This window comes from Trichomycterus rosablanca, chromosome 8 (genome assembly GCF_030014385.1).
Source record: "Trichomycterus rosablanca isolate fTriRos1 chromosome 8, fTriRos1.hap1, whole genome shotgun sequence".
Taxonomy (NCBI): Eukaryota; Metazoa; Chordata; class Actinopteri; order Siluriformes; family Trichomycteridae; genus Trichomycterus; species Trichomycterus rosablanca.
Window position 1 is genome coordinate 6352773 of NC_085995.1, and position 15530 is coordinate 6368302.

Sequence of the window (15530 nt, forward strand, 5' to 3'; positions counted from 1 at the left end):
GTTTGTTTTGGTAACGCCATGTTTTCACATGTGTGATATTCATGGCATTAACCAGTATTTCATGACCAGTTGAAGTTTCTTTTTCTCTAGTTCCTGTTGCCACAACCACCCGTTGATCAAAGGGGCAGAGGCTGTCATGCATCCCTCCAACACGTGCACAAGTAATCGCTTCTTTTCACCTCTCAGGAATGGGGTCTTACAGAGTGCAGTATCGCATATTATTATTACTATCACTGCCATCTGTGACCAGCCACCCCCTTTGCGGGCACCTACATCGGACAACAGAGGCTGCACTTGCACCACCAACAAGGAGCCCTGTTTCAGCAATTGTCCCTCCCCTTACAGACCCACAGCCAATCAAGATTGTGTGTAGATGCAAAGTCAGCCAACAGCAGACGTAAGATTAGAACTTGAGAGCTTGTGGTGTTACCGATGCACCCCGAGAGCTTAGACTTTTAATTTTTAAATCAGACATAACAGCATAATGATTTGAATCACAAAGACAAAAAATGCAAGACAGTACATGGTCCTAGCCATTGAGGAGACACATCGGTGCACCCTAAGTGCGGGTCCCAAGCCCAGATAAATAGGAGGGTTGAATCAGAAAAGACGCCAGTGTAAAAACTGTGCTAAAAAGGGACAGCAATAGCCTAGTGGGCGGAGCTTCGAGCTATCAGTCAGAAGATTGTTGGTTCAAATCCAGGCTCTGCTATGCAGCCACTGTTGGCCCCTTGAGCAAGGCCCTTAAATCTGTCTGCTACAGGGGCAGCGTACAATGGCTGACCTTGCGCTCTGACCCCAGCTTTCAAAACAATTTTATTGTACTGTACACGTGTATATGTATAAATGACAAATAACAACATTCATTCATTCATTCGGTGGCAACTCCTAACAGGAGCAGCTGAAAGGAATCCTTTATTTAAAATCTGTGCCTTGTTTTCTTGCGCTCTACTTATTTAGATCACATTATGTATAAGGATGTGATGAATATGCAAACATAATCAAGGTCAATGATAGATAAAAGGTAAAAACTTCCCACTTTCTATAGTTCCCATAATGTATTTTTTTATAGTCACAAAGACAAACATCTACATCTGAAAATACATACATACACACGTAGACTTACAGCCACCCACGCCTTCAGTTCCTTTATTCTTCAGTGCTAGCATGATTATCCTTTCATGGCATGAATCATGGAGCTGGCTAAGTGACCTGCCACCGCGCTGAGTCATTCTGCCTATAATGAGAGTAAGTAGTCAGACACGCCAAAGGAAAGCTACGTGTCACATCTCTCTGTCGACCCTGGATACTCTGCTCCGAGCCTGGCAACTGTCTATCATTCCCCTGTGAACGAGTCTGGATTTATGATGAGTGCAATCATGGTTATTTATCTGCGCTGTTTGAGAATGTGACGAATATATGATGCGACCGGCACGTCCTGAACTCCGGGGTTTCACACAGCATTAAATAGATCCAGTCATCCAGGTGAAATGGAATGGTGATGGCCAAGCATATGGAACAGTTTATGCATGCAGAGATGTTTATTTCCTGCTTCAGTACAGCGGTTGCCTAGGGGGAAGAGATTTGAGCTATCAGTCAGAAGATTGTCGGTTCAAATCCAGGCCCTTGAGCAAGGCCCTTGACTCTGTCTGATCCAGGACTGCCGTACAATGGCTGACCCGGTGTTCCCTTTTTCTCCCAATTTAGTGTACCCAATCTGCTGCTGGGGACCCAGATGGTGTCCAAGGAGGGTGTATATTCGCCTGACACACACTCCCTGCGAGGTGTGCAAGGGCAAGCCGTAGCCTAGTGCATGGGCAAGCCATAGTCTAATGGTTAAGGAACTGGACCAGTAATCAGAAGTTCAAGCCCCACCACCGCCAGGTTGCTGCTGTTGGGCGCTTGAGCAAAGCCCTTAACCCTCATTTGCTCAGACTGTACATTGTAACTGTAATGTAAGTCACTTTGGATAAAGGCGTCTGCTAAATGCCGAAAATGTACATGTAAATGTGCAGTACACCAATCACTTCATTCTCCCATACTTCAGTGGATCTGTGCACTAGGTCTACGCCCCAATCCCTGCACTTCTCCAATTACGCAAAGTCCTTACATGGCAAAGATAAACCTACCATTTATTAGTCCGGTATTTTCCCACCCAGCAGACTAGAGGCCAATTTTGTCTGCAACAGGCACTTGCCAATTGATCCTGCTTAGATTCAAACTCGGAAAATCCTGCTGCACCACCAGGGCGCCCTGCTCTCGTAGCTTTTTAATATGCAGACTATCGATACACACACCAAACACTGACTCACTTAATAGCATAAGTGTTTTGGATCCTGCGGCCAAACAACAGCCACCCCCGTGCGCGTTAGCGGTGGAGCATTGGTACACCATCCCACACATTCATGTTAGTAAAATCAGACTGATCGTTGATTGGCTGATTGCTGTGGACGGGTTAACAAATAACAATTACAGCTGGCACTCAGAGCTGTAGCGGCCCAATCACGTTTCCAGCGCAGTTACTCAACATATCAATACACAACACACAAATGCTCACCATGACAGATAAGAGAAAGCTTTTAGCAAAGTAAAAATACACACACAGAGACACCAGCTAATTAAGCACCACTTTAAGAATTTCAATAAGCTTCAAGCCTGCCCATTTTATTCAAGTTTATCCACTTTAAATAATTACAGTTACTAAGAATTCTGCAGTGCTGCATTTACAGTCCACAGGACTTTCTTTACAAATTGGCCCCATCCTGCCAACTAAATGTTTAATTGAATACAGTCATTCATCTACAGATGTCTGAAAAGCTTAAATGTTGGATCAAATTTCAATAGTTTGAGACTGTCGGGCCTCACTGCTTAAGCTTTAAAACCTTCCACAGAACTTAATGAGTGCCCGTCTCTTCCATCAACATATCAATTTATACTGGAGCTGAATATCTCTAGCTTGATTGTGGCTCGGCTAGCTGAAACTGACTTTGTTAGGTTTTAATTAAAATCTGCCAGCAGTTTGAGGAAATCACCACAGCACTCTAGAAAGGAATAGGAATAGGTCTTAGCAATTTTTTCCTTTTTCTCCTAATCCATTCGTTTCCAGTTACCCTGATTATATCTTCCTCCACTTCTGCAGACTCTTACTTTGAGGGATGTACCTAGCATGTGTAGTGCAAAACCTGCCGAAGCCGGGTTCACACAAGGATCATTATCACTCACAGTCACGCACTGATCTCCATTATTCCCGTCTCTGTGCAGGCGCCAATGACCAGCCAGCAGAGACTGCATTTGATATGGAACCCCCTTGTACCTCCCACCGGGCAGACACCCGGCGATAGCAGTGCTGCGATCTCAGCCATGGTGGACGTCTGTATTTTACCTTATAGCCAAATTTCATTGTAACAGTAAGCAGTCAGGTCCATATGTAGATATTGGCTGTTTTGGTTGTTTAATTGTCTACTAGAGAATAATGAAGTTTAGATTAAATAATGGGTGTCCGTTGCACATTTTGGCAATGCTTTAATACACACCTTTGTATTGAGGGCATTTGGATCCAGGTGAGTTGAATGGTAAGGAAACTACAGCCTTTTTTTTATTTAAAGGGACCAAAAGTAATTGGACAACTGTCTGCTTAACCCTTTCATAGCCAGGTGTGAGCCAGGTCATCCCCTCATTATTCCAGCTACAAATAAGGAGAAGTAGAGAAGGATCTCAGGCATAGCATTCACATTTTGAATCAAAAATTAAATTCAATCAATAAGAGACAGAGCAAATCATCAGATGTTGCCAAATCAGATGGTGCAAAGGTTAATTAGTCATTCATTTACTGTCTGTTTTATCACCACTTGATCCTATTCAGGGTCTGTGGGTCCGAAAACAACCTCTAGGGGCAGGAAACATCCTGGACAGGTCACCAGTTTATCACAGGGCAAACACACATTCACACATACCTAGGACACACATGGAAAATATGCACTCCACCTGGGAATCAAACCCCAGTGCTACCTACTGAGCCACCAAAATGACTGCAAGACTTAAAACAAGTGCAGTTGAGGAAAACCCATTTACAGCAGTTGGTCCGATCAAGAGCACTTGAGTCTCTGTTTTAAAGTCAATAATTAAGAGAAGGCTTCTTCAAAATAAATACAGAGGGTTTATCTCAAGATGGAAACCAATGAAGAGTCTTAAAACACAAAAGCCAGATCAGAGTGTGTAAAAAAACCTGAGAAGCGTCTACAGTTCTTGAACAGCATCGTTTGGACAGATGAGAACAAGATAAAACAAAGATTGTACCAAAGTGATGGGAAAAGAAAAGTATGCAGAAAGAAGTTGCTGCTCATGATCTGAGGAACAGCACAATATCTGTTGTCGCAATGCGTCGTTGTCGCATTTTTCCTTTCAAAATTGTCAACACATTCAATATTGGTGACAGGTCAGGACTGCAGGCAGGCCAGTCCAGTACCCGTACCCTCTTCTGCCGTCTAAAGGATCGAAGATCATGGGCGCTCAACTTAAGCTTGCACCCTTGGCCCTTACGCACTGAAATTCCTTCCGATTAATTTAATGGTTTAATAATATTATGCACTGTAGAGGGAGAAATATGCAAATCCCTTCCAATCTTTCTTTGAGGTACATTGTTATTAAATTTTTCAATCATCCTCACACATTTGTTGACAAACTGGAGATCCTCTGATTATCTCTGCTCATCAAAGACTCCTTTCCTGGATGCTGCTACCAAACCATGATTACAATCACCTGTTGGCGTCACCTGTTTGGAATCACATCATTGCCCCCCGTCCCAACATTTTTGGAATGTGTTGCAGGCCTGAAATGCAGGCATGGAGGTATTTTAATAAATGAAATGAAGTTGAGCAGATAAAACATGAAATATTTTGGGTTCAAACTGTCTGCAATGAAATGAAAGTCAAAGTAAATGTAAGAAACACTGCATTCTTATTTTATTTGCATTGTCCATACTGTCCCAACTTTTTCTGATTTGGGGTTGTATTATCAAGTTGCAAATGGATAATCATATTCTATATAACCTTTAACTTACCTGTTTAGCCAGTGGCTCAGGTCAGGTAGGTGTGCCCACTGCACTCCGGTCTGGTTAAGAGACCTTAGCATTCGACAGCATGCCAAAGTAAGGAGGGGGGTGACCAGCGCAAACCACTTCTCTGAGTCCACACTAATCCCAAGCTCACCCTTCACAGGTTTTCGGGATGAGTCTTTTTCATCTACAGTGGAAGGCAGAAGAGGACTTTCATCTCCCTCCTCAGTTGGGCTTCTCTTTTCTCTAAAGTACTTCCTGCAGACATCCTGGAAGACTGCGAGGCAAAGTGTGTTGAGCAGGAAGTACCAGGTCTGGTGCTCCTCCTCTACAAAACTGCTGGAGGCCAAGCTGAGTGTGTGACCTAAAGTGCCGACCAGAAGCAAGATGTCCAGTTCAGACAGGGTCCAGTCTGAGGAAGAGACCTAGAAGAAAAAAAAACAGATTTTATATATTATTATTATTATTATGTATTTTGTTTGTTTGTTTGTTTTATTAAGATTTTAACATCATGTTTTACACTTTGGTTACATTCATGACAGAAACGGTAGTTACTCATTACACAAGATTCATCAGTTCACAAGGTTTGTTGATGCATGCTCAATAATCCAGGTACACAAATCCACAAAGTTGAATCAGTTCATCTGGACACAGTTATTTCTTCTAGTTTTTAAGTCTTAAGTTTTATTTTTACTAAACATAGTTTCTCTTGCTATTTATATTTTATATTTTATTATGTTTACACACACCGAGACCTGAGTAACTGCATTTCGTTTTAATCATGTACATGGTTTTGAATGACAATAAAGCTGAGTCTGAGTCTGAGTCTGAAGTTTGTTGTAGAGATACGTTTCGTCACTCAATCCGAATGACTTCTTCAGAATTCACAAGGTTATATCGAACACAGTCTTGGACAATTTAGTATCTCCATTTCACCTCACTTGCATTGTCTTTTGACTGTGGGAGGAAACTGGAGCTCCCAGAGAACACCCACATGGGGAGTATTATGTATTTATATTTACAATAACTATCACCGTATGATATGTAAAGGTACAAGCTTTTATCTTACTCTTGTTTTGTGCAAGTTTAGTACATGCTGAGAACTAATTAAACAACTTAATTAATTAATTAACAGTAATGGAAGTGTAAACAAGTCTGGAATGCAAAGAGGTGTAAAATGTATTTGGTGCCAATGGAGCTGCCAAAATAACCTGCAAGTTTCCCGCTGTGCAGGATGCAGAATAAGAAGGGGGTCAGCTTACCCAATTCCTGCTTTCAAATGAGTCGGAACAACCTTACTGCCAAAAACTCATTTTACCTTTTCTTACTGTTCCCAATAGAGTCTTCATGAGCACATCACTGATCCACTATAATATGTGAACACTTGGGTATGAGCTTGGTGAACATCTTATCCCAAAATCATGGGCAATTAGTATGGAATTTACCCACACTTTGAGGCTATAACAGCCACCACTCTTCTAGAAAGACTTTCTGTGGGAAGGCAGTGTCTATGGGACACTTCTGTGTTTAGGAATTGGGCTTCATTGACCTCAGAGATGCTTTAAATGTAGTACACAGGAGCTCTAAGTACATTACAGATTACATTTTATGCTCATTTCCTTCCTCAAGATCTTCCACGGTCTCGCTGTCACTAAGAACTATCAGCTGATCATTCTGGAATAAAATCAGACTTCGTAAACCTTATGCTAACACACAACGGCCATAGTCTCCTCAATGCAGCTCACTAAGGATTTGATTGAAATAGATATTAAAGCCCTAAAAGCTGCCAGTTAAGCTGAACTTTGATGGCAAGATCCAAAAGACCAAGGAAACTACATAGGACTGTTTGTATACTGGCCAGAAAGGCAAAGCTAAAACCCCACATGACCTGCAGGGGGTTAAGCTGACACAGTCGTGGTGAGGCGACGTTTTACTGAGCGGAATTGCCTGCACACACACACAACCAGCATGAAAGAGTCATCAGAAGTGAACCCTACCTGCAAGCTTATTACAAAGGCGATGCCTGCAGCATGCAAAACAGCCCCCAGATGAGCCAGAGGTATTTAAAAACAAGTGCTGTGGACTGATGGGTACAAATGAAACACTGGTTACAATCACCACAGGTATATTTGAAGAAAGGAGCAGTATTTGATCAAATGAACACATATTAAGCATGATGACACTGTGGCAGTCAGTGGTACATGAAATAATGCAACTAATTTAACCAGTCGAGAAGCTGAAGTCACCAAAGCTGGAAAGAGGATTGATTGAACAATTGGACACTGATCCAAAAACACTATGAACTATCACATGATTTTATCCTAAGTGACTTACAATTGTGATGAATACAGTCTACACAATTTATGGTTAAGGGTCCAACAGTAGCAACTTGGCACCAGCAAACGTCCTATTACTGGTCAAGTACTTTAACCGCTAAGTACCGTATGTCATACGTAATTTATTTTGGTGATAGTACACATAATACACAAGTATGACATGTAACATACGAGGGTTCTTCAATAAGTTTTTGCACTTTTTTAAACTCTATTTATTAAGAATTTCAAAAACAAATGACATCACTTTTCTACATAATCACCTTTAAATGCATTTCTCCCAGCATCGTACCAACTTTTTAATTCCATCAGCAAAAAATGTTTTTGGCTGAGCGCGTAGCCACTGATGCACCTCTACTTTCACATCATCATCATATGAAAATCTTCTTCCCCTTAAAGGTTCTTTAAGCGTCCAAAAAGGTGGAAATCAGATGGCACTAAATACAGACTATAAACATCTCTCTCAGTCTCTCAGACACAACCAATTCTTACTTCAATTCTTATACACTGATCAGTCATAACATTAAAACCACCTCCTTGTTTCTACACACACTGTCCATTTTATCAGCTCCACTTACCATATAGAAGCACTTTGTAGTTCTACAATTACTGACTGTAGTCCATCTGTTTCTCTACATACCTTTTGAACTTGCTTTCAACCTGTTCTTCAATGGTCACGACCACCACAGGACCACCACAGAGCAGGTATTATTTAGGTGGTGGATCATTCTCAGCACTGCAGTGATACTGACATGGTGGTGGTGTGTTAGTGGGTGATGTGCTGGTATGAGTGGATCAGACACAGCAGCACTGCTGGAGTTTTTAAATACCATGTCCACTTACAGTCCACTCTATTAGACACTCCTACCTAGTTGGTCCACCTTGTAGATGTAAAGTTGTTGCTGCCGTTTGAGTTGGTAATCTTCTAGACCTTAGTCAGTGGTCACAGGATGCTGCCCATGGGGCGCTGTTGGCTGGATATTTTTGGTTAGTGGACTATTCTCAGTCCAGCAAGGACAGTGAGGTGTTTAAAAACTCCATCAGCGCTGCTGTGTCTTATCCACTCATACCAGCACAACACACACTAACATACCACCACCATGTCATTGTCACTGCAGTGCTGAGAATGATCCACCACCCAAATAATACCTGCTCTATAGTGGTCCTGTGGGGGTCCTGACCATTGAAGAACAGGGTAAAAGCAGGCTAAAAAAGCATGCAGAGAAACATATGGACTACTGTCAGTAATTGTAGAACTACAAAGTGCTTCTATATGGCAGAGCCTGGATTTGAATCCAGAGTCTTCCGATTGATAGCCCAAAGCTGTATCCTGTATATTGTAAGCTGTATATTACAAACTTTTTTTTAATATCAGCTATGGATGATATTATAGAGAAACTCTGTACTGTATGAGTCTTATGGACTATTAGTCATCAAGTAGAAGAATCTTCTAAAATATTTCTGCTACATTGATTTCTGAGGGAAAACCAGTGATTATAAACCCTCAAAAGCTTTGATTATTTTTCTTTTGAGTTATGTACAGAGTAACAAACTCACACAGCCCACATTGTCATGTTCAGTAATGAATACCTAATTAGTGACTCCACGCCTGGACCACATGATGAATACAGAAATGCGTAACCATGACACCAGTTACCGTGGGGACCTCCTATGTCTTTGGAGTTTGACAGGGCAATGCTGCAGCGCCAAACGATCTGCCATCCATCACCCGCAGCACCACTTGAAATTGTTTGAACAACAGGTGTTTGTGTAAGCTCATACCTGGACCGGGGGAAAATGATGCCGTAATCTGTGTACAGAATATAAATAATCTCTCTTGTTCTGTGTTCTATTTTATTCTGGGTCACGGTGGGCACAATTCGGGCGATATAGTATATATAAGTACTATAAGTACACTGATCAGCCATAACATTAACGCCACCTCCTTGTTTCTACACTCACTGTCCATTTTTTTTAGCCCCCTTTCATGCTGTTCTTCAATGGTCAGGACTCTCCCAGGACCACTACAGAGAAGGTATTATTTGGGTGGTGGATTATTCTCAGCACTGCAGTGACACTGACATGGTGGTGATGTGTTAGTGTGTGTTGTGCTGGTATGAGTGGATAAGACACAGCAGCTCTGATGGAGTTTTTAAACACTTCACTGTCACTGCTGGACTGACCAACCAAAAATATCCAGCCAACAGCGCCCTGTAGGCAGCGTCATGTGACCACTGATGAAGGTCAAATAATAATACATATATACAGAGAAATTTTAGTATCTACAATTAGGAGGAACTGAAACGTCCAAAGGAAACCCACACAGACACAGGGAGAACATGCAAACTCCACACAGAAAGGACTCAGACCGCTCCACGACCTTCTTGCTGTAAGGCGACAGTGCTACCCACCGAGCCATTTGTCTGGAGTGAACTACACAGAGAATTTAGACATTTTAAGTGAGATTCCAAACCATAGGAGTGAAAGCGTTCAGTTCGAAGGGAACTTCAAGCTGGCACATTGCCACTGCTGGATCGCTGCCAACGCTGTGTTATACACAAGGCCCTACCTAAAATTGTGTCACAAACCGTGAAAGGAGTCTTTACCTGTGTCCTGCATAGAGTTCAAGTGCCTCATGTTTACTTGTTAATTTGCACTATGAGGCGTCCTAGCAATCCTTCGGCAATTCAGTTAGCAATTGGTTAGTCAAAATGTCCAAGATGTTGAAATCTAAAGCAGCTAAAAACATGATTTGGGTAACTAAGGGAAAACTCCCAACTAATGTTGTGGACTTGGGGGGTGGGGGTGGGGTGAAAACACGATTGGAAATTTTCATCTTTGAGACAGAGCCTTGCACTGTCACTGGATGTTTTAGGTTTACATTCAACCGTTAAGGAAGGCTGTGCTGTGTATTGTAGCTTCTATTTATTCTATCATTTAATTTATAAGTGTAATTTAATGACCGCTGTGAAACGTGGCTCTTTCCTTTAAAAATCTGTGAAATCTGTGATTTTTTAAAAACGATATCAGTTATATTAAGCACCTTTTCTTCTGTGAATTTAGAAGAGCCCTAGTTATACCAAATAAAGTAATTTAACTCTAGGAAACACAAGAGCAGCGCTTAGGGACCCTGTGGAACGGGACGCAGCTTCTGTCACGGGAGAGATGTGACAGAGTTTGTTTCTCCGATCTTGATTTTGGTTGGCTCCGATTTTCAAAGTCGAAACACAGTGAGGCTACAAAAAAAAAGCACCCAGTCTTGCTATTTATATGCTAATTCTGCAACATTGGTACAGCCTGCGAGCATGAGATCCCCTCTGTTGATAGATTCCATTTGTTATTTTGAGTACTTTGCGTCTTCTAACCTCACATCGCCGGCAGCTTATCAAAAACTGCTACGTGAAATAGCTGTCGTTTTTTCTACGACTAAGAGAAAGTGAACCAGTGGGCCTCCCAAGGATAAGTGTAAAAGCCCTGGCAGTGAGACACAGAACAACCTTCTGAAAAAAATCCCCCCTCTCGTCTCTGCCGTCCTTTCATCTCCCGGTGGTACCGCGTTCAGAAGTCTTTAATAGCACAGGATGTGTTTTTTATTCAGCAGGGCATCGTAAGATTTCAGCAGAATTCACGGAGCAATCGATGAAAGCAAAATTAAATAAGCAATTCAGGATCATAATTAATGTTCAACACGCGCATCCACTCTCTGTTTTTTATCTCTCCAGAGACTGTGGATTATTGCACCGCAGTAGAATTAACATCATTATAATTAGAAAAGCATCAAGTGAGCACTAAATGATTATTACAAATGCAGACAAGTCCTCATACTAATTAGATATCACAGATCGCAAACGATTAAAAGGCCAAATCAAAATTCCCTAGAGCTGTACACACAGGCTGGGTGGGTAACACTGTCACCTCACGATGCCCAGGTGGAGTGGTACAAGTCCTTTCTGTTAGGAATTTAAATGTTCTCCTCTTGTCTGTGTGGGTTTCCAGACAGGTTAATTGGAGATACAAAATTGCCCTGAGTGTGTGTGTGTGTGTGTGCACCCTGTGATGGACTGGCGACCTATCCAGGGTGTTTCCTGCATTTTACCCAGTGAATCGGACCCACCATGACCCTGAATAGGATAAAGTGGTGGTAAAACAGACAATGAATGAATTAATGCACTCACACATGGGCATGAGTTATATGTACTGTATGGCCAAAAGTATTTGGTGTTCCAGCCACACCCAACAGATGCCAAATGGTATGGAGATTTTCTGTTTCAGCATGACTGTGAGCAGAAAGTCCACAAGAAATTTGTAAATCAGCTGTTTCCCAGTTTATGAGCCCGTCTTTGTGAGGTCTAGCAGTGTGGTAAATGAGAATTCAAACTTTGGGTGCTTTAAACTTGTAGTTTGGTTTCTTTGGTCTGGACCAGACATGACTATTAGTGTTCACACTCACAAATTTACAATTAAATCAATATAAATTTGAACAAATAAATAAATAAATAAAATGTCGCATGATGCATGTATGACTTATATTTTGTAAGGCAGTCATCAGAATCAGGGTTGTGTATACCAGGTGGTTTTATTACCAACTGGAAAGCAAGCAAGGTGGTAAAAGGACAGCGGTAGCACTGTAGTTAAGGTACTGGACTAGTAATCAAAAAGGTTGCCGGTTCAAGCCACTCTACCACCAAGTTGGCACTGTTGGACCCCTGAGCAAGGCCCTTAATCTTCACTTGCTCAAATCTTGTTCAGTCATAATTGTAAAAATAGATAAAGGCACATCATCCTATGACATCACATCCTGTGTTTGGTTCATTTAGAGGCCTTTGGTTCATATTGTGTTCATACCTGAAACGAATCGCACCGGAATTCACTCAGAAATTAACCGAGACCTCAGCTCTGCCATACTGCTGGGCAACTATATGAACAATGATTGGCTTGTTGTTCATACAGGGAGGAAAAAGCTGGATAGGGACCTCACAACTGATGCTGTTAAGACCTCTGCTGGCTGACTGATGGCATCTGCAAAGGGTTGGGGGATCAGCACCAGTAGAGAGGAAGCATAATGCAATCGGGTAAAAATTTAACGTGCTAAAAATCGGGAGAAAAAGGGGGGAGAAAATGCATAAAATATTTTTTAAAAGAGTCAAGATCAGTCCCATGGGTGCTTTGCAATACTGACTGAGTGTGATGATGATTCCTCAGCTCCTTCAGCTGCTTCTGTTAGGGGTCACCACAGCGGATAATTAATCCATATATTTAATTTGGCAGTTTTTTTTTTGTTTTATGTCAGGTGTCTTTTCTGATGCAGCCCTTTTATTAATCCGGGCTTGGGACCGGCACTAAGGGTGCACTGATATGTGTTTCCCTAATGACTGGTGCATGTTATGCCATGTGCCTACTGTAATTGTAGTGCCCAGTCCGGGATCAGAACCCCAGAATTACTACTGAAGCACTACTGTAACCAGCAGCTTGATTTTTACCATCATGCCACACCAGCTCACTACAATAAAGACAGTGTGTCCTTGTTTGTTACATTACATGCATATGATTGTTTTAAAGACACTTTACAGACATTTCTTTTTAAAGAAGAAGCCAGGTCACTGGCTTCATAATCATAATAATGATTACTCTACAAATGATTAATAAATCAGTGTGGTAAAATTCAATTCGATTTCCATTTAAACCACTAATCAAAATGAGCTAAAGGCAAGAATTAGCATAGAGAAAATGGTATCATGCTGGTTTATCTGATCCTGTGTAATTATCACAATCATGATAATGCGCTGGTTCTAATCTAAACACCCCAACATGAATAATGTACGTGAGCTGCTCTTCATAATTCTGTCCCTGTGCCAGTTCATTTCTTCAGACACATTTTGGCCAGGTATGGATGAGAGAGGAAAATAAGTCAAGGCAAAAAAATCTTTTTGCATCTTAATATATTTTACATAGACTATGATTTATAGTCTGTTCCTTCTTAAAGGCATACATACTCAATCATACACAATATGGTCAAAAGTATGTAGACACCTGACCTTTATTTTGTTGGACTTTCCATTCCAAACCATGGGCATTCATATTAATTCGCAGATATATTAGCCTTCGCTCTATTGGGAAGAATTTCCACAAGAATTTGAAGCGTGTCAGTGGGAAGGCCTGGCTCGCAATCAATGTTTCAATTCATCCCAAAGCTGTTTCAATTTATCTCGAAGGCCACAAGGGAACAGTCATGCAGGAACGTGAAATTGGCTTTTTAAAACCGTCGCCACAAAGTTGGAAGTATATAATCGTTATAAATATATATAAAGTACAGCGTGTGACCAAAAGTAGGGCAACACCACCACTAATAATGGGCTTAGCTAAGACTAAACCTACAATCAAGATACAAAATTCCAAGCATCAGCTGAAGTGGTATAAGGACCATCATTTGGTTTTCCTCTGAAGTAATAAATTACACTTTACCTACGTTTGACGGACGTAAGGAGGATGCTACATGCCTGAACGCTCAGAATGCAAATACTGCCATGCATAAAGAGAGCTTTATAAAAACAAACATTTAAAGTAGGGCTGTCGAAGTTAACGCGATAATAACGCATTAACGCGATTTCAATTTAACGCGATTAAAAATAATAGTGCCGTTAACGCAAATTCTAGTTAATGTTGAGACTTGACTGGTAGAACTACAACGCTCGGTTACATTATGTTAACATTATGTTAAAACAAACGTTTTAATGTCGGACTTGCCACCGTTTTTCATTTGCGGTTTGTTAACATAATGTAACCGAGCGTTGTAGTGATGCACTTATAAAGAAATAAATACACGCTATATTCACAAGTTGTCGGGAGCAGAACACTTTTATTAACTTATTCTGTTAAGGTACCAAATACCGGAAAGCTGAGTCAAGCACGTTAGTCCATGAACTATGGAAGCCCCAAAGGGTCAAAACACACTCACTTCGTGTAGAAACGGCCATCAAACCATTGTCACAATACAACCACAGAAAAGTCTGTTACAATAACTACACCTTATCCCACCTAAAGCACCGCTGATCTACAATGTTTGCTGATGGAGAAATTCTAAACTACAATCTGACATTTACTGCCTAGTATGTGAGTGAATAAAACTCCCTTACAGTTTTCTCTTGTCCCAGCAGTTTTTAACATCAGTACATTTAGCATAAAATGTGTTCACCATTTTAATTGTAACATTTCACATAAAAATCCTTGTTTTCTATAACATTTACACAGATTTTTTTTAATGCGATTAATCGCGATTAACTATATGAAATTCTGAGATTAATCGCGATTAAAAATTTTAATCGTTTGACAGCCCTAATTTAAAGTATATTTAGTGTTAACCAAGTGGGTAGAGCTTTGGGCTATCAATTGAAAGATTCGGTTCAAATCCAGACTCTGCCATGCAGCTACTGTTGGGTCCTTGAGCAAGGCCCTTAACCCTGTCTACTCCAGAGGTGCTGTCCCTGTGCTCTGACCCCAGCTTCCAAACAAGCTGGAATATGTGGAAAAAGAATTTTGTTGTACTGTACTCGTGTATATGTATTTATGACAAGTAAATGCATTCTTCTAATACTGAACTCTACTGACCTGCAAAGACCTCCTACTTTGACCTCAACACTTTTTGATGTTAACTGGAATGCCAAATGTAAGCCAGATTTAACGGCACACTTCAAAGCCAGACCTTAGCCAGTCTGAGGTACTAGATATAATTTGATAAGTTTAAGGTCAAGGCTCTATGTAGTCCGTTCCAGTTCTTTATCAAAAATCCAGAATGGTCACGCTTGCAGGTTGACGTGGTTAACATTTTGTGTACCTGAGGAGTTAAAAGCAATAATCCCTTAAGGAAAGGTCAGTCATAAAATGTTCATACTGGTAAAAATAATAATAATAAATAAACCGAATCCCAACAGGTAACTAATAAATAAATAGTATGACTTTAAATTAGTGCACAACAAAGTGTAATTTCCAATCTAACATCCTAATAAGTACTAATAAGTATGCAGATTAGGATGTAGCATCATTTTTTTATGTGTAATAGCCTGACAAATCATAAAAACGGAAACGTTACCATCTTACCTTGGTTGAAATAAATTAAAAATAATAGTTATAATAAATAAGTTAAAAAA

At 40.8% G+C, this 15530-nt stretch overlaps 1 protein-coding gene across 1 annotated transcript in view; it reads right to left on the bottom strand.

The window, feature by feature from the left end:
* The window catches only part of pigg (phosphatidylinositol glycan anchor biosynthesis class G (EMM blood group)), a 133567-nt gene that overhangs the window by 40177 nt on the left and 77860 nt on the right, over positions 1-15530 (bottom strand). The window contains exons 9-10 of the mRNA XM_063000958.1: positions 11442-11463; positions 5060-5474 (exon numbers count right to left, since the gene is read on the bottom strand). Coding sequence (XP_062857028.1) covers positions 5060-5474; positions 11442-11463 — 437 coding nt within the window. The remainder of the gene's footprint in view (positions 1-5059; positions 5475-11441; positions 11464-15530) is intronic.